Below are 20,967 nucleotides of genomic sequence, written 5' to 3'. Positions count from 1 at the left end.
TGTACACATTATGAAATTTCTTTTATAATTGGACCCAACCCCAATCATTTTGAAAAAAACATATATAATCTTGATGTGGCACTAACAATCAACCAAAACAAATCCTTATTTATATATAGTAGTACACAGCAGAGAATGATTTATTTATTTATTTATTTTTCTTTTAAGGTTATGTGCAATCAAAGCATTCCAAACATGTCATCCAATTTCATTTATTGTTTCAAAAGAACATGGTACTTAATATGGGTCCTAAGGAAGGGATTCGTCAATTTAGGTTTCAACACAATCGTAGTACAGAGTTGCTTCATCTGACATTTGACCGTCATTTAACGATAATATTGTTTTATTTCCATATTCGTCTCACACAATTCTTAAATATTTTTCTTTTAACACATTCAATGAATTAAAGTAGTACACAAAATATTATTACAATAGTACGCAAAAGTTTTTCGATGACCTTTTTTAATTGGTGATCTAATTTTAATACCATTTTTGTTCAAGTACATGTTTAACCGTGGAGTTCTTATGCATTCTAAAGCATTAATCACACAAAGTTTCTAGGTGATTACCCAACCGTTTAACTATATTTGTCACATTATCCTATACCAAAATACAAAATACCCATAAAAGAATTTGGAATGTTTCGAAATCATATAGTTGCCACAAAGCACAGAAAAATATAATGAATACGTTTTGAGTAGGGTTATGTTTTGTTCATAATGTCACTTAATTAATTAAATATTTTGTTTTAAAATGCATTTAGAAATAATATAGGGAAGAGGGAATTAAGAAAAGAAGAAGAGTTAGACACATGATATGATCAAAGAAGGAGTAAAGAGAGACATTCTGATAATAATTGATAGACAAGAAAAGATGTAAGCTTGACTTACTATATATTATGTACCAAAACAAAATCTCCCAAAATTATTCTCCCACTGTTTTATGGGATATGTTAAGAAAGTGCTTTATGATTGAAACATGCTCATGTGTGTTTATCTTTGTTAAGTTAATTTAGTCCAAGTTTGTTCCTATTTCTTAGGAATTAGTCATTCATGATTTGTAATCATGGAGAAAGTCTAGGGTCATGTTGATTAGTGGAGAAAGTTTAGGGTCATGATGTTAGTGGAGAAAGTTTAGGGTCATGATGTTAGTGGGTAGTTATTTTTAAGACTTTAAATACTGTATTTTTCTTTGAATGTAATTGAAATGAATTTGTCTTCAATTTTCCATTGCAATATTTATTTTTACTCTAGAAAATAACAATTGGTATCAGAGCTCTCTTCTTAAGGGATCTGTGAGTGTGAGTTGTTGTGTCATGGACGCCATAACAAGTTCTAGTTTCACTTCAATTTCTCCATTGATATTTGATGGAGACAACTACCAAGTTTGGGCAGTTCGTATGGAAGCTTATATGGAAGCTTTGGATATTTGGGAAGCAGTGGAAGAGGATTATGAAATTCCTGCTCTTCCAGACAATCCTACCATGGCACAAATCAAAGCGCAAAAGGAGAAGAAGACAAAGAAATCCAAGGCAAAGGCATGTCTGTTTGCTGCAGTCTCATCTACTATCTTCACTAGAATTATGACTCTGAGATCAGCATATGAGATATGGAATTATCTCAAGTCAGAATATGAGGGAGATGAAAGAATCAAAGGAATGCGTGTGCTAAACTTGATTCGAGAATTCGAGTTGCAGAAGATGAAGGAAACAGAATCAATTAAAGAGTATTCTGTTAGGTTATTGGACATTGCAAACCAAATCAGATTACTTGGTTCTGTGTTCAAGGACTCAAGAATTGTAGAAAAAATTCTTGTATCAGTGCCTGAAAAATTTGAGGCATCTATTTCTGCCTTAGAAAATACCAAAGATTTGACTCAAATCACTCTTGCAGAGATACTCAATGCTTTGCAAGCGCAGGAACAAAGAAGAGCCATGAGGCAAGAAGGTGCTGTTGAAGGAGCCTTGCCAGCGAAGCATCATGAGAACGTTAGGAACAATAAGAAGAAGAAGTTTTTCAAGAAGAATCAAATTTCTACTAGAGAATCTTCAACTTACAACAAAGCAGGAGTCAAGAAGGGATCCTATCCTCCCTGTTCACATTGCAATAAACAGGGTCATCCTCCTTTTAAATGCTGGAGGAGACCAAACGCCAAGTGCACCAAATGTAACCAAATGGGGCATGAAGCTGTAATTTGCAGGAACAATAATCAACAACAAGGTGTAGAGGCCAAAATTGCTTATCAGGAGGAGGAGGAGGAGGATCAATTGTTTGTGGCAACATGCTTCGTGGGTGGTGAGTCAAATGAAAGCTGGCTGATTGACAGTGGATGTACCAACCATATGACTCATGACAAGGAGTTGTTTAAAGATCTGAAGCCAACAAATATCACCAAAGTCAGAATTGGCAATGGAGACTACATCTCAGTCAAAGGAAAGGGGACTATTGCGATTGCCAGTTGTAAAGGTACAAAGCATATACAAGATGTTCTTTTTGTACCTGACATTAACCAAAATTTGTTGAGTGTGGGTCAACTTATTGAAAAAGGTTTTAAAGTTACTTTTGAAAATGAATATTGCTTGATTAAGGATGCAGCAAATCAAGATATTTTCAAAGTAAAAATGAAAGGAAAAAGTTTTTCACTTAATCCTTTAGAGGAGAAGCAATCTGTTTTTGCTCTCAAAGAAGATGAAACACAGCTTTGGCACAAAAGAGTCGGTCACTATCATCATCAAGGGCTGCTACAACTAACGGAGTTGGCACTTGATTTTCCCAAGCTTAGTGAAGAAATCTCAAGCTGCAAAGCGTGTCATTTTGGAAAGCAAAATAGGAAGTCATTTCCCAAGTCATCTTGGAGAGCCACTCAAAAATTGCAGCTCATTCACACAGATGTTGCAGGTCCTCAGAGAACACCTTCTTTAAAAGGTAGTCTCTATTATATTGCTTTTATTGATGACTTCACCAGAATGTGCTGGATTTTTTTCTTGAAGTTTAAATCAGAGGTTGCTCATGTCTTTTGGAAGTTCAAGGCAAGAGTTGAAAATGAAAGTGGTTGCAAAATTCAAATGGTAAGGTCTGACAATGGGAAGGAGTATGTTTCGGCAGAATTTGACAAGTTTTGTGAAGATTCAGGCATAAAACATCAACTTACAGCTCCTTACACTCCTCAACAAAATGGAGTTAGTGAGAGGAGAAATAGATACATCATGGAGATGACAAGATGCATGCTGCATGAAAAGAGTTTGCCAAAGAAGTTTTGGGCAGAGGCAGCAAATACAGCTGTATTTCTTCAAAATAGGCTTCCCACAAAAGCATTGAAGGAAAAGACACCATTTGAGGCATGGTATGGGTACAAACCATCATTGAAATTTCTCAAAGTATTTGGTTGTTTGTGTTTCACTCATGTTCCACAGAGCAAGCGTGACAAACTTGATAGGAGAGCTTCACCGGGTGTCTTTATAGGCTATAGTTCTATCAGCAAAGCCTATAAAATTTTCCAACCACAAACTGGAAAGATTGTCGTGAGCAGGGATGTTCACTTCGAGGAAGATGAAGAGTGGAACTTTGATGATGCAGAGAAGAAAGGTCAGACCTTGGAAAAGATGAAATTCAAGTTTTTTGATTCAAGCATTGAAGAGGAAGATGACAGGCAGAATGAAATAGTAGATGATGCTTCCGTGAGAGGAACAAGGTTGCTTTCTGATATTTATGAAAGGTGCAATGTTGCTGTGTGTGAACCTGCAAACTATGCAGAAGCAAAGAAAGATCAAAGGTGGATAGCTGCAATGGAGGAGGAGTTGTCAATGATAGAGAAGAACAAAACTTGGATCCTTGTTGACAGACCTCAAGATAGGAAGGTAATTGGAGTTAAATGGGTGTTTAGAACCAAGCTTAATGCTGATGGCTCGATTAACAAGCACAAAGCCAGGCTTGTGGTTAAAGGGTATGCTCAAATCTTTGGTGTTGATTACTCTGATACTTTTGCTCCTGTTGCTAGAATGGACACAATCAGGTTACTATTTGCAATAGCTGCACAAAAGGGGTGGAAATTGTATCAGTTGGATGTCAAATCAGCTTTTTTGAATGGTGTCTTACAAGAAGAAATTTATGTTGAGCAGCCCGAAGGATGTGAGAAGCAAGGTGAAAGAAATAAAGTCTATCTTCTCAAGAAGGCTCTTTATGGTTTAAAACAAGCTCCAAGAGCTTGGTATAGCAAAATTGATGAACATTTACTGAGCTTGGGATTTTTGAAAAGTCTATCAGAATCAACCTTATATGTTAAGCACAATGGTACTAACATTCTTATTGTTTCACTGTATGTTGATGACCTACTGGTTACAGGAAACAATGCAGATCATATTCAAAATTTCAAATGGGAGATGATGAAGATGTTTGAAATGACAGATCTCGGGCTCATGTCCTACTTCCTTGGCATAGAGATCAAGCAAGGGCAAGGTGAAGTTTTCATTTGCCAGAAAAAATATGCAAAGGAAATACTAAAGAAGTTTAAGATGGATGAGTGTAAGGCTGTAAGCACTCCAATGAATCAAAAAGAGAAGTTGTGCAAAGAAGATGGTGCTGACAAAGTTGATGAAGGATATTTTAGGAGTTTAATTGGTTGCTTGATGTATCTCACAGCAACAAGACCTGATATTTTGAATGCTGTGAGTATTTTGTCTCGTTTCATGCATTGTGCAAGTGAATTACATCTTAAGGCAGCAAAAAGAGTGATACGATATGTCAAAGGCACAAGTGATTTTGGTGTTAAGTTCACTAGGGGCAAGGAGTTCAAACTGATTGGTTTTTCTGATAGTGATTGGGGAGGTTCCATTGATGATATGAGAAGCACTTTAGGTTACTGTTTTACTCTTAGCTCTGGTGTTTTCTCTTGGAGCTCGAAAAAGCAAGAGATTGTAGCCCAATCCACTGCTGAAGCAGAATTTATTGCTGCAACAGCTACTGCCAATCAAGCTTTATGGCTGAGGAAAATTTTACTTGACCTTGATCTGGAGCAGAAGAAAAGCACGGAGATTCTTGTTGATAACAAAGCGGCTATTGCTATTTCTCATAATCCTGTGTTTTATAAGAAGACTAAACATTTTAACATCAAGATTTTTTTTTAAGGGAAGTGCAGAAAAGTGGAGAGGTGATTCTTGTCTACTGCAAAACAGAAGATCAAGTTGCAGACATATTAACTAAACCGTTGCCTACTTGCAAGTTCGAGTTTCTAAGGTCAAAACTTGGTGTTTGCAACTCCTAAAGCAAGGAGGAGTGTTAAGAAAGTGCTTTATGATTGAAACATGCTCATGTGTGTTTATCTTTGTTAAGTTAATTTAGTCCAAGTTTGTTCCTATTTCTTAGGAATTAGTCATTCATGATTTGTAATCATGGAGAAAGTCTAGGGTCATGTTGATTAGTGGAGAAAGTTTAGGGTCATGATGTTAGTGGAGAAAGTTTAGGGTCATGATGTTAGTGGGTAGTTATTTTTAAGACTTTAAATACTGTATTTTTCTTTGAATGTAATTGAAATGAATTTGTCTTCAATTTTCCATTGCAATATTTATTTTTACTCTAGAAAATAACAGGATAAGACATCTCTATGTCCTAAATTATCTGTATAACTTTTTTTCCCCTTTATTTCATTTCGTTTTGCAATGAGAAACAAATGCTTCGAGCAAATAATACTTAAACATTTTTAAAAAATAAATAGAAATAAAGTTGGTATTATTTTTTCCATCTTTATTCTTCAGGAATCTATCAAATAAAATTCCCATCAATTACGTGTAAAGTTTGGTTGGTCTAAAAGGAGATGAACTAACATACTTTATTTTTTTCCCCTTGTGTGTGTATATATTGGGTGTGAATTCTTAAGTTTTCAACTTTTGGCCATGCTTCAAATCAACTGAAAAATTCTCTGTGTCCATAACAAAATAATTATAAATAATATAATTTAAACTTACAAATTTACTCCTTTTTAAGTTTCAAAATTTATGTGTATTTTGGTACATAAACCTTTAAAATTACAAATTTAGTCATTAATAAACTTTCAAAGTTTTCAAAATTATGTTATGAATCTACTAACTAGCTAAGTATTTGATAGACATAGTGTTGAAAATATGATCATAGTCCCACTTTGATTAAATGAGGAAATGATCGTGGCGTTACGAAGGAGAACAACGACTATTTCCGATGATATGAGGTATTTTGAGAAGAAACTAAAAACCATTATTCGAATATATGAAGATCTAGTTGTTACTATAGCACATGAATTCCTTAATAAAAATTAAGAGGTTCTTCCGTCTTTTATACGTGGAAATATCAACAAACTTTAGATCCATGATCGATGATTTAACAAGATATTAGAGTAAAATGCAACGGGTGCTTGAATCGTGTAAACGCCATGTATCTTCAAAACATTTTAAAATATGTTTAGGAGAGATTTTCATTTGAAAGAGATTAATTAATTAATCTAAAAATGCCCTAACTCTCACCAAAATTGAGTAAGAGCTAGTTTTGACAATTCATAGAAAGGTGTAATTTTAAATCACATGTTGTTGCTTAATTATATATATATATATATTTGAAAACCAACTTAATTATTTAATTAATAATTATCTTTTGAAAAGAGAAAGAAGAAGGTAGTGTGTACTTGATAGATGTATTGCAGAATTGACCATATGAATTAAAGAATGTCTTTAAAGTATTTGGCTTTTTATGGAGGAATCCATGGAAATTATATCTTAAAATAATTAAGGGATTTCATTTTCCATGCAAAAGCTAGATTCCCCTTAAAAAGATAAATTAGAAAAGATAAAAGAAAAAAAAAAGCAGCTTCCTCCAATTCCAAGACTGATATATCTTTCTCTAATACATAAAGTCTCAAAAGGGTCTCTCTCCCTCTCTCCCTTAAATCTAAATATAGTTTTAGTAGGGGGGGCTTCTCTATATTTGTTTTCCCTATCAATAAAAGAGAATGAATTTTAACACTCCACTTTTTGAATTTTACATCAAAAGCAGAGAAAAATATGGTAGGCTATAGCTTTGGTTTTTAATAATTTTTCACAAAATTCCTTTCTACTTTCCCTCTACTTTTTCATTCTTTCTCCTCCCCCTTTATTAAAGATACAATCCTGATCAAATTTTTAGCTTTAAAACCTTTAATTTTTACATACATGTCATTTTCTGATCAAATGGTACAATATTCTCCCTACGATAATCATGATGCATGGATTATTATTATTATTATTACTGGATAATATATGTGTATATATTGGAGCAGCTGGAAGCTATATATCTTGATGAATCCAAGAATTAAATCCCTCACTTATTAATACCTTTTGCTTTTAATTGATGCAATGATGAGACCCACGACAAACCCACATGAACAATAAATTATATTATATGTTAAAGATATATATTATGAAAACTATAAGATTCAAATCTTGGATTATTCTTTATGTGCATGATGGGGGTTTAATCTTGATTTTATATAATAATTAAAGCTTTTCTTAAATCATTGGTAATGAATCTACTTGGGTTCGTTGTTCTATTATTCTCATTTGGATTTAAGTAGATGATTTAATTTGTTAGTTTAGTTTTTAATGATGATGATGGAGAGAGAGAGAGAGAGAGAGAGAGAGAGAGAGAGAGAGAGAGAGAGAGAGAGAGAGAGAGAGGGAGCATAAAAGGCTGTTGGATCACATGCACATCACAAATCAAAACTTTTTTAGGTTGAATAACTTCTCTTCTTCTCTTCTCTTCTCTTCTCTTCTCTTCTTTTGATAGTGAGTGTGTGATGAAGGTTAAAGAGAAAAGGGAATAATGGAAAAAAAGATTAATTGGTCCCATTTTATATATGTAAGCTAAAGGGTGGTTAATTATATATATAATGCTTCCCCAGTTGCTTCCCCAATCCAAGGGATTCCCATGACACGATTTAGATGGCATATGGGTCCCTTCATCATCATCATCATCTTTTTTCCTCTAATATATATACGTTATTGTTGTGAAAAAAGAAAAAAAACTCTCTCAATCCAACTATGTATACTTAAAAGTTGTATTTTTGTCTTCTACAACCCCTTTTTAATTAATTTTCAATTGAGATTAAGAATAAAACATTTAATTTGTTGGAAGAAAGATAGTTTAATTTATTTCTAGCTATAATGCTATCATAAAATAGTTGAGTAAAACGTTGAATAATGAAAGAATATGACATTGAAGAAAATCTGCTTTCTTGTAAATTGTAATTACCACAAATCTTTACATCTCATATAATAGTTACGAAGTATTCTCTTTCTAGAAATAGAAAGGATATGACTGAGTAAATGATCACAGTTTTTGCCAAAAAAAAAAAAAATAAAGAAACACCTAACTAGTATAGAGGATATTTCGTGTACGATTTTTACAAATTCGACAAGCTACGTCATGTTTCGTAATTAAAAGAGAGAGAGAGATAATCTGGAAAATGGGATGTATCTGAGAAGTAGGATATGAAGTTAAATCTGATGAGAGAAGCCAAAATGTAGACCTCTAAGTTGTCTTTTCTTCTTCCATATATATATATATATATATATATGTCTGTCACCTTCCAAGAACATAGAAAGAAGTTCATGAATATTCAGATCATTCGTAAGATTCGTTGCATTTATATTACAATTTTTTTTTATATAAAATTAGGGAATGGCAACAAGGAAGATGGAATATGCTGATTTTCAAACTTTTGAATCTCATTGTCAGTCATTAATTTGTCGGATCATTACCTAACCTCTGTCTTTGTTCCTCACTATATATATATATATATATGTTTTCAGAGTTTCTATCCAAAACCATTTATCACCACCACACTTTCCCCATTTCCGCTGCGCCCTGCGTCGGACAAATCCCAAGCTAATATGTAACAAATTCATATTTTTTTTCAACAAAAAGAAAAGAAAACGAGTTTAGTCTAGATTGTATTTAAATATTACTTTTATTCTATAATTTTTTTGAGTCGTTGTTGAGAGAATTTAACATTATAACAATGAAGGAACCTCACTTTAACTTTTGAGAGACAAATGAGTTATTTCTTTATTTATTACAAATTGATTTTGAGACGAAATTTTATTCTATCTAATAGTCATATCACCATTCGCTTTTTTAAGTTTTGAATTTTGTTTGGAACTATCAGAAAAGAATCTCCTACTTCTGTTTACACATATAACTACAAAAATAGTTGAGAATTAAATGAAACAAAAATATTTGAAATATTCTAAAATTGCAGAAAACCCACAATAACACAACAAGGGAGGGAGAGAGATTTACTGTATGAAAATTACAAAATTATTTCTCCAAGTCAAATTAAGAGAATACGCTCTCAAACGTTCATACCACCACACATTTTCTTTAGAGAATATTAAAGTGAAATTTAGCTAAAATCAGTACACTCAAATATAGAATTTTTTTTTATTTTTTTTTGAGAGAGATATGAGGATAAAAGGTCATGGTAGTCAACTGATGCAATTTACATTTAAGGATATATATATATATATATAAAAAAAAAAAACAATATTTTTGGTTTGATGTGAAAAATAGAAATGGAAAGAATATTATTATAATGTGGTTTGATTATATTTTTACATTATATTTAGAGAAGAAAGAGGGAATGCAGATGAGTGAGAGGAGGAACAATCACATCGTTGAAGTTGACGCTTAACTAACCTTTTGGAAAGGCTGATTTAAGTTCTTCCCAGAGCTTCAATTTCTGTGGAAGACCACCCACCACCACCCATCCCCGGGATCAATAACTGCCATTTTACACAAAACTTCTCAATTTCCAAAGCTAGTTTTCAATTTTAATTGTTATTATTTTCTTTTTAAAACGACAAAGATACGTTTTTATCTGATTCAAATGTAGATGAGAAATAAAAAAAACACCAAGAATAAAAATAAAAAAAACTTACAGAAACACATGCAAAAGTTTCAAGTTAATTAGTGATGAACTAAAACTGTGTGATTTTAGTCAAATGGGAAGCACAACCCCCTCCATCTATGGTACCAATAGATGAATGTTGAAATTAGACGTTGTGTGTGGGTTTGAATTGATAGTGTTGCAGTACGTAGAGAGAGTACTAGAGAGAGAGAGAGAGAGAGAGAGGTATTATTGGTAGTTTTGGGTTTGATTAATATATTATAATAATTAATTAAGTTATATATATGTATGATGTATATATGGTTGTTTGGAAAGACAAATGGAAGAGAGGAATCAAAAGACCAAAGGAGGAAGACAAAGCAACAAGGGTTAAATTGGTTGTTTCTTCTGTCTGTATTGTATTGGCAACCTCTTCTTCTTCTTTTTTTGTTTTTTTTGTCTGACTCAGTACTGACCATATATGACAGACAGTGAATGAAAATTAAACTGCATGCTGCTAGCTCTGCCCTTTCTTTACCTTGTTTTTGATGCATTTCCATTGCATTGCATTCCAAATCCCCATCTTATCTTTTCCCCTCTCTTCTTTCTCTCTCTAAATCAATTTTCCACATCTCCTTTTATTTATAAACTCACATGCTATACCGCGCTTTCCAGGTTTCACCCAAAATATTAAAGTATCACGTATTATTCCATTACTAATTAATTAATTAATACGTACTAACTCCTTCGTGATCTTATTTGGTATTCTTCATCACATTCTTATTGATAATATTGACAAACTGCACTAGCACACTCTATTTTTACTTAAATTTATTCTTCTCATTTAGGAAGCTACACATTTTGGTTATTAATTGATTTTTGTTTCTTTTTTCATTAAACCACGTGACTTTGTCTGAATCTCTTTTTGTCTATATCTTGTAATAAAATAATTTACACTCATGATATATACATACACACACACATATATATATGAGATTTTCATATGGGTTCCAACTTGAATATAGTTTAATATCTAATTAATATATAAGTTTTTAGATGATTGAATCTCATATTCTTTGAATTAAATAATAATAATAACAATAATCACACATCTCTAGCTATAGTTTTCAATTTTAGTGATGAGTTTTTAACTAAGAGTCCGAAATTATTGTTGTAATTATAAAGTTGTCATTTAATTTGGACAATTTATAATTCATTTTTTAAATGTCTCTTTTACCTACTCCAAATATCTATGGAAGTATTTGTGAAAGAAGGAAACTTTATTAAAAGATTTTGTGAGGAACATACATCATAGAATTAAAGTTTATAGATACTTATAGAAAATTGATTATAGCTCAACTAATATACCATTTGTATTAGCCATGAAGACATTTGTAATTTTTCGAATCTCTCCTACTAAAAAAGTCTCAACTCTTTCTTTCTTTTGATCTGTGTAGACTTTGATTAGAAAAGACACAATAAGGGGAGGCTACAAGCCATATTGTTGAAGGGGTTCAATTATTAGTCTAATGATCAAAGGACACTGTTGAATAAAAGCAAAGTTTGTTTCTTTCTACAACGTGAATCGATGTGTCTAATCCAAGAGTTTTCATCAATTACGTGTAAAGTTAGGTTATTATTATTTGACACACATAATAAGTTAATTTTGAATGAGCTTTTTTATTTTATTTTATTTGTTCTTATTTTTATTTACAACTCATGAGTGCCTCTAAACTATTAAACTTTTAGGCCATACATCAAATCAGGTGAGAATATTGCTTTTGCTTAAAGAAGGAAAATCAAACAATTTATTTGGATGTCTTATTTCCTCTTTAATTGGTTTGCATATGCTACGTAGGATTATTACTAGCTATTATTTTTTGAACAAGCAATACGCTAACCTTATTCGGCGAAATGGCCTGCATGCACTATCAATATTCATACCTACATGCGTAAAAGGAAGTTGTTATATGCATTCTAAATTAAGTCAATAAAGGGTGATCGATATGTGCACCGAAACACTTCAATTAGGTCACATCTTTGTAGGGTTCTCATCATACCCTAACCCCTATAGAAAAGATATTATTTTTTCATACGAAAAAGAAACAAAGTAAGTACGATATAAATGTGTAATGAAGAACGCAAAAGTTGGAGAGGATAGAGAAAAGCCTTTCAATTTTCAAATGATGGATAAAATTTAAAATTTTGCTATTATACCTTGGAAATACATATTTTTCGTTTTTCTATTTACAACAATTTCTCTTCCTTTTTATCTACATGTAAATTTCTTTTGTTCTTTTTGAAGGAAACACATTTTTTAAATAATTATTCAACCAAAAGAAAAAGCCACCTCAATAATAACTAAGGAGAACTACTTGGGGCACAAAAAAGTTGAGCCTATCATCTTCTTCAAAAAGGGAATTGGAAGGACAAATTCCTTAAAACAAAACAAGGAGATGAATAATTCTTCACCTCTTCTTCCTTTCATCATTTGTGATTTTCATAGAACTCATGAAAAGCCCGAATGAAAAAACATATATAAAGTTGGCCTACCATTTTAATTAGCACAGGTCATTTTTACTCACCTTTTCCTGCCTTAGTTACAACTTAACTATAACCTTTGTAAGAGGATAATATGTTCAAAGTCCTTTGGCTTAATATTTTTAGATCAATCGCTAATCTAGTGAGACGTTTAATTCCCTCATCAAGATGAGGATCATCATTTAATTAACACATGTCTTTGGATATATGATGAGGTGCTACCAATATATAGTCAAGATATTCTGATGTGCTTTCCTAATCCTATTCTCTCTATGGGATTTCTGTGAATTCTTATTTTGGACAAATACCCTGTTGATTTTTCATCTCTTGCTACCAAAATTTTGTATTGATTGAAGTAAAATGGATAGAAATTAAAAGATTCTGTGGTTCAGAAAGGACAGTTTTGTATGTGATGATAATGATGAAAGAATTTTTAGAAAAAAAAAGAAGACTGCTTCGCCAACTCCAAGAATTTGATGCATCTTTCTCTCAAAATCTAAAGTGCAAAAAGGAGTTTCCTATTACCAAAAAAAAAAAAAAAAAAAAAAAAACACTTTAGAAAGAGAGTGAATTTTAAAAACCCCACTTTGTTGTTTTTGTTAAAAGCATATATAAATACACAGTACACAGCTAACAACAACAACAACTTGTGTTTGTGTCGATTCTTTTTCTTCCATTTCCATCATTTCCTTTTCCCTCTCTTTCTCTATAACTCCTTTTCTATCTCTCTCTCCACTTCTTTTATTATTAAAGACACAAATTAACCCAATTTCAGCAAATGCAAATGCAAAAGATCCCCCCCTTCTACTCATATCTTTAAATTCCCCACAACATTTCAGTGTATATTTCTCTAAAATTTCACCACTCAAGTACTTAAAATTACCTTTAAAAAAGAAGGGGATAAAAAATACTGTTTACATCCATCAAAGTTGTTGCTAAATCCAAGGGAAGAACTTCATGGGATGACAGTACTGTTATTTGATTTACATAAGGCCTGGCCCCTTCCTCCCTATCATTCATGCATTTTCCCCTTAATTTAAGATTTTATTTAACTATAGTAATTTATCGTCTATGATTATTTTGCAAAATAAAAATTTACTAATCATTCTTGGATTAGATTTCATTTTTCCTTTTTCTATTGAATCTTCATTTGGGTTTCAATGAACTCGTCTCAAAAACTCATCCACCTTACCTATGATTCATTTGTTTTATCAAATAATTTAAATTTTTACTAAACAACATGATCAGTTTCATTTTTAGGTCATGAATTTTTAAAATAATTTATAATAAATTCTAAATTAAAATAAAAGTGTATATTTAATATTAATTTAACAACAAACAAAATATTTGGTTCGTCTTTATATCAAATTTAAAATGAATAATCATTCTTACTAAACACTATTTTACTTTATTTCACGACCATACGCAATTAAAAACAATTAATTTAAAAACTATTTGAACTCCAAATTAAGGCTAAATGTGATCAAAGTGAATATAATATAAGTTGAGTTTTAAAAAAGATGGGATGACACACCTCGGATGCACCCAAGTATTAATTTTTCTAGTTGAATGGAAGAATGTTTTGAGGATGAAAATATTGGGAGTAAAGAGATGTACGGTACCAACATGCATCGTGGTGGGGAAATTTAGAAAGAGACTAATGATGCTTCTTTTCCCTTTGTCCTACACTTAACACCATCATGCTTTCTTTTTCTTCTTGTTAATCAAAAACAAATTCTACTTCCAAATCTAACACCCTTTGTTAGGACATAACCCACTGCCTTATCCCCATCTCATCGATTATAACTTTGTAAATGTTTAGGTATATATGTTTTTCATCTTACACTCTTTTTGTTGTGGGAGAGAAGGGTTTTAGGGTTTAACGAAGAATATTTTGTATTGGGTAGAAAATTGTGTTTTCTTGTTATTGTTGTAAGTGCATGCTGTTATTCCAAACATATGAATAGTTGGGGAAAGGAAAATCAGTTTTGTTTTCCGTATTACACTAATAAATGGTGCGTTGGTTGTGGAGAGAAGAAAACACAACAAAGTTGATGGAAATCATTTCAGCGTTTGGTGGATCTTTCTGTTTCTTCATTTTTGGTCTTCTCTTTTTGTTCTGTTAAAAAGAAAATGTTTCTAAGAATGACAATAATAATTACAGATGCAAATAAAAGACAGCTAATTCTCCACAAACAAAAATTAAAGCCCTTTACACCATTCAAATATATCACTTCAAACTTAACCCTTCATTTGGCCTATTTCAGAAAGTTAGAAGAAATTATTTATTTGGTAGAGTAGGAGAAAGATTTTAAATGAATTTATTTAAAATCTCATGTTCGAATAGGAAAAAAAGTTTAAAAATTTAACTAATATAGGCTTTTGTCTACAAACACGTTAATTGAAAATTAGAAGATGATTAGATTAATTTGAAATTTACTTTAGAATTATGCGAAATGCGACAAGTTCTTAAGTAAAAACAATATTTAAAATCATTTTCTTTCCTACGTTAACGAACAACAAAATTCATTTAAAATTCTTTAAAATCATGAAATTTCAAATAGAGCTTTAACAAATCTATTTCAAAACGATCTCTAAAAGTTAGAATTTTATAGAATAAAATAAAAAGACTTTGTTTGATTACATTCCCATTTTACTTTCCTTTTTTTTTTGTGAAAATCAAATGTATACTTAGAAAGTGATATGTATGGTTATATTTTGTTTGTTATTTGTTATTTTAAAAATTTAAAATAAAATATAGTATATATGATAAAAAAAAATCTATAACATGGCTAAAACAAGTCAAAATGTAACACAATAGTAATTATAATTTATCCTAAATGCTGTCAACTAGAATGAGTTCAACTAGAAAATTTTATTAAGAAAATGCAATTGTGCATGTAATATATTTTTACAAATTGTTTTATTAAAATAAAGGCAAACATGAAATGTTTTATTAATTTAATAAAAAGAAATTAAACCCTACCAAAGTTAAAGAAAACTAATAGATAATTTGAAAAAAATAATAATTACAGTTTCGTTAATGAAATAAAAAATCAAAGAGTAATTATAATGTATAACAATTTTTAGAATAATTATTAAGTATGTAGCAATATTTTAAAAAAATTGTAAATATAGCAAAATCTGTCGGTGATACTACAAGAAAATGGAGCATTCCCGACGCCGAAAAGCACGTCGGGATAAAGAACGTCGGGAATAAGAACTTTCCCGACGCCGTCAACAACGCGTCGGGAGACGCGTCGGGGAAAACAATCTTTTCCGACGCACCACGAAGGCGTCGGCAAGAATACGTCGGGAAAAGGGTAAATTAATTTTAAAAAACGAACTATTCCCGACGCCGTGAACAGTACGTCGGGAGAGGCGTCGGGAATATGGGTTTTTTCCAACGCCGCGTGAAACGTCGGGAAAAGTGAGCGTCGGGAATTCCCCTTTTCCCGACGCGTTTTGAGGAATTTCCCGACGCCACGTCACTGCGTCGGGAAATCCCCTTTAAATTCGTTTCAGTTCTGTAAATTACAGAACCGAAACCGAGAGGAGAAAAAGAAAGGAGGAGAAGAAGTCGTCGCGCGATTGTTGCCGTTGTTCCGCCGTCGTCCGTCGTCGCCCACCCTCGCCGTTGTCCCTCGCCGCCGTATACCACTTTAGGTAAGTGAAATATGAAAATTTATTTAGTTTAAGTTTATGTTTTAGGGTTTTTTTTTATGAAAATTAGTTTAGGGTTTTTTTGATGAAAATTAGTTTAGGATTTTCTTTTGGAATAGATTTTTGTTTGTTAAATGTATTTTTGTATAGAGTGTGTGTAATTTGTGGTTGAATTGAAATTGAAATTTGAAATTTGAATGGTTTAGGATTTTTGTTTTAGAAAATTGAATTGAGGGGGAATTTTATAGTTAAATGAAAATTGAATGGGGGTTGAATTGGGGGAGGGGGTTTATTGTTAAATTGAAAATTGAATTGGGAGGGGGGTTTATATTTGAATTGAAAATTGAAATTGGAGGGGGGGGGGGGTTAATAGTTAAACTGAATTAGGGGGATGTATTGTTAAATTTAAAATTGAGTTGGAGGGAGGGGGTTTAAGTTAAATTGAAAATTGAAATTGAGGGGGGGGGGGGGGGGGAATAGTTAAATTGAATTGGGAATGTAATATGTGTGTTAAGATTTGTTTTGGCTATCCTGCAATTATGGTAGCCTGTTTGTGTTGAATATTTTTATTGTTGATTTAAGATGGCTATCCTGCAGTTATGGTAGCTTTTTTGTTTTGAATTTGTTTATGTTTGGGATAGCTATCCTGCAGTTATGGTAGCCTTTTTTGTTTTGAATTTGCTGGTTTGAAGGGGTGGTAGTAGGATAGCTTGAAGTATTTTGTTGTTAATAATTAGGTTGTGTTGGCTATCCTGCAGTTATGGTGGCCTCTGTAGTTTGGAGGGGTTTGTAGGATGCGAAGATATTTTGAAGTATTTTGTTGTTAATAATTAGGTTGTGTTGGCTATCCTGCAGTTATGGTAGCATCTATAGTTTGAACTTAGTTATTGAAAAATAGTGAAAATTCAGTAAGTTATGGATGTGAGAGAGTGAGAGACATATGTTTCTAATCAACCTATTTATGTTTTAGGGACTTAAACGATGGATAAGGGTTGGATGAAACTTAGAAATAAGTTATCCCTTGAGTATAGACATGGAGTGACCCAATTTTTAGAATTTGCCAAATTTCACGTTGATGCTTACGGACGATTGAGGTGTCCATGCAAGAGATGTTTGAATTTAAATTGGAGCTCATTAGAGGGTGTGGAACGACATCTGCTGACTATTGGAATATCCCCCTACTACACAGAATGGGTGTATCATGGAGAGTCATTAAGCTATAGAGGTACAGAAAACTTTGAGGAAGGAACTAGTAGTAATCCTTTTAATGAAGGAACTAGTAGTACACAATTTAATGAAGAAGGTGATATCTTTGGTATGCTAAATGATTTACAAGCCCCTATTGAACATGGAGAGGAAATAGAGGAATTTCGTTTGGAAGATGAAATGGCGATGAATGTTGGGGTAAATATAGATGAAGATACAACAAATAATATATTTCAGGACTTATTGAATCAAGCACGTAATGAGTTGTACCTCGGTTGTTCTGAATTTTCGTCGTTGAATTTTTTGGTTAAGTTGATGCATGTGAAAGTTCTAAATGGTTGGAGTAACAAGCAATGAACAGGTTTGTTGAGCATCAGATGCTCACGACCTTTAAAAAGTTCCGGGCCGACTGTCATAGACATTTCAAAAAGTACAGCGACCCGGAGGAGGCTCGTGCCAACCCACCAAACGCATTGGTTGGACGTGATGAGGATTGACACTTCCTCTGCGACCATTATATCAGTCGTGCATTCCAGGTATTTGTCATGATTAATTATGATAAAAAGTTTTAATATGTATAAGAAATAAACAATATAATTGTTTTAATGCAGGAGCAATCACGGACAAACAAGGCTGCTAGACAGAAGCAGCCTTACAATCATAGTACCGGGTCCAAGTGGTTTCTACAACGACAGTATGAGCTCGCTGAAAGAAGAGGGCAGCCGGTCGATCGTGTGGAATTGTTCTGGAAAACACACGTTCGAGCTGGGACATTCGTGTCACAGGCCGCCGAGGATGCGCATGTAAGTTATACCCTTATTAATTATCCACTTTTATTATATATTTTTGCGCGTTACCTAACATAATTTTTAAATTTGTTGCAGAATCAAATGCTGGAACTCCAATCCCAGCCTACCCCAGAGGGTAGTCAGCCACTCTCTGAGGATGAGATATGCGATCAGGTGTTGGGTAGACGACCAGGCTACTCAAAAGGCCTTGGTTGGGGACCCAAGCCGAAGGCCCGCAGAACGGCAAGTGAAAGCAGTTCGTCGACATCTTCTTCGCAGTCCACCCAAAAAGAAATTGAATTACAAGCTAAACTTCATGAAGCTTTGGAACAGATTGAAGTACAAGATAGAAATCACCAAACATTAGCTTCACAAGTGGAAGCTATGAAAAAGATGATTGAAGACCTAACTCGTGCACAACAGGGACCACCACATGATCCCTAGCTCTGCGGTACGTCGTATATGTCTCTATTATTCTTAAGTTTTTGCAATATATGATTATGTATTAAACTTAGTTATTTTTATACCATTTTTAGGACCGAAGATGTAGAATGAAGCGCATACGCACCTCATTGGGAGATTTTTCATTATGTTTATGTTTTTTCTATTTTGAGAACTATATTTTGTTGTAGTCAACTTATTCGTATTATTAATTTTAATTCTATTTTTTTAATTTGTGTTTGTATATTTATTAATTTATTTTAATTTAATCCAAAACGTCGCGAAATTTTTTTGAGCAATCCGAACATCATTGTGAATGTTTGAGCAAAATATTATAAGGAAATTAAAAAAGTAAAAATAAAATATTTTAAAAAATATATAAAAAAGATTTCCCGACGTTCATTACGTCGAAAAAAAAAGGTCGGAAAACAGTTTTTCCCGACGCCGGGAGATGCGTCGGCATAGACGGCGTCGGGAATAAGGTTTTCCCGACGCCGTCGATGCCGACGCATCTCCCGGCGTCAGGAAATCCTCTCGCGACGCAGTTCTCCCGACGTTCTTCTTGACGTCGTTTTGTACGTCGGGATATCCTTTCCCGACGTACTTTGCATTTTCGATGACGTATTTGTGCGTCGGGAGTACACCCGTCTCTTGTAGTGTGATATTCTATCGTTGATAGACTCTTACTCGTTGATAGATTTTGTTATATTTGCAATTTTTTAAAAATGTTGCTATATACTTAATTATTTTGAATATAATTGTTACATTTGCAACTATCCCAAAACCGAAATAGAAAATGATTAGAAAGAAAACAAAAAACGAGAGAGAGAAGAGAAATAAAGGGAAATGATAAAAGGTATTAAAAGAAAAAAAATTAATTATGAGGGGGAGAAATGTCACAAATTTGATCCATTTTAAAAATGTTTCTTAGAGTAATTATGAAGAAGATACAAAATTGCAAGAACTAAAATGGAATTTTAATACCTAAGAATATTATTGGAAGAGTATTAAGAGATTATTGAGAAAAGAGAAAGAAGAGAAAAAAAATTAAAAGCAAGGTTTGAAGTAGTAAGATGGAGGATATACAAATTTGAAAAGAAAAGGGAGCTTTTAGGAGTGTGAAAAAGAATATATTGGTTTGGTGTTGTGAATTTTGGGAATTATAATTGTAAAAAGCAGAAAAGTGGATACAAAGTGGAAGAAGAGAAGTCACAGAGCAGAAACCCCACAAAGAGAAAGAAATATGAAAAGGAAGAAATAAAACAGCTTTATTATAGGGAATAAGGGAAGAGGATTGGATGATTGAACCCAACCTATTTTTCAATTCCAAAAAAACCTTCCACTTCCATACCCTCTTCTTCTTCCTTAATCCCCATTTCAAAAAACAACACACACCACCAAAGATTTCTAATGTTATGGATATGTTAACCTAATTCAGATGTCTCTTCACTGTAAACTCAAATAAATAATAATCATATATTGTATAGATGTAAGATATGGGTTTAGCCATCATGAACGAAGCATATTCGCTTTCATGTTTCACTTTTATAAGGCATCATTGGGAAAACATATAAATCCATCTTTTTTTCTTTTTCTTTTTTTGTACATACTACTATTATCGTTTAAATTGGATGTAAATAAAATACTTTTCTATTTTCTTTCCTTATTGAACTAATTCCTTTTTGCATTTAGTAAAAAAAATCCTGACATTATGGTGTGTTGATTATATTACATTAGTGGTTAATTAGGGTTTTTTTTTTTTTTTTTTTTTTTGCTTAATTAGGTGGTTGTCGTCCTTTGTGAAAGTAAAGCTGTTTATCTTTTATATTCTGTGAAGTACCGACCACTCAAGTTTTCTTCTATCGTATTTACTTTTTGGAGAGACTGCAATTTTGAATCTGATCGTGTAAGACAGGTTATGATTGAAAAGTTGAACTACATTTTATGAGAAGAGAAGTTGTAGTGGTTTTAAGGAGAGTCTAACGATCCTATAGTGTTGGAGTGAATAATTTAGAGGGAGTCTAATTCTATTAAAAAAGATCGATCATGTGCATTGACTAACTTAGGGGTAGCCTAAGTGATTGTTAGTCTAATCTTATTATCTATCAAGATTACTTGAATGATAAGTTGTTCCTTTGTAACTCTTTTCATTACTTTAGTAAAGGTTCTTCTTATTCTGGCATAGCTCCGATGAATTACTAATTCCCCTGTGTTATTTCTCTTTAATCATTTCCCTTCTTGTTTCACTAATTATCTTGTTATAACTTTTGAACCAATATTTTTCTAGATTATATCAGTTTTTTTTCACATACCTTTCACACTTATCTTCTTTTCTCTTAAATTTTGCTTCTCATTCATGCTTTATCAATTGGTTTCCATTTCAATCAACTCTTTCTATTTTTATTTATACGTACCTATCATGTCACAAATAGATACAAACAAT

General features: G+C 32.5%; 1 protein-coding gene across 1 annotated transcript; it reads left to right on the top strand.

The window, feature by feature from the left end:
- Positions 1–17,651: 17,651 nt before the first annotated feature.
- On the top strand, positions 17,652–18,622 carry LOC127150330 (uncharacterized). Its single transcript, XM_051087893.1, has 3 exons — positions 17,652–17,831; positions 17,907–18,098; positions 18,180–18,622. The coding sequence occupies exons 1-3, from the start codon at positions 17,782–17,784 to the stop codon at positions 18,448–18,450; spliced, it is 513 nt and encodes a 170-aa protein (XP_050943850.1). The 5' UTR covers positions 17,652–17,781; the 3' UTR covers positions 18,451–18,622.
- Positions 18,623–20,967: the final 2,345 nt, after the last annotated feature.

Source organism: Cucumis melo, chromosome 7 (assembly GCF_025177605.1).
Source record: "Cucumis melo cultivar AY chromosome 7, USDA_Cmelo_AY_1.0, whole genome shotgun sequence".
NCBI classification, from domain to species: domain Eukaryota; kingdom Viridiplantae; phylum Streptophyta; class Magnoliopsida; order Cucurbitales; family Cucurbitaceae; genus Cucumis; species Cucumis melo.
This window is presented reverse-complemented; position numbering and strand designations above follow the sequence as displayed.

Bases quoted from the DNA above. Each gene is read 5' to 3' on its own strand.
- LOC127150330 (XM_051087893.1), top strand. From the start codon at position 17,782: ATGAGGATTGACACTTCCTCTGCGACCATTATATCAGTCGTGCATTCC. The intron at 17,832-17,906 runs GTATTTGTCATG...GTTTTAATGCAG, and splicing joins ATATCAGTCGTGCATTCCAG to GAGCAATCACGGACAAACAA. The intron at 18,099-18,179 runs GTAAGTTATACC...AATTTGTTGCAG, and splicing joins AGGCCGCCGAGGATGCGCAT to AATCAAATGCTGGAACTCCA.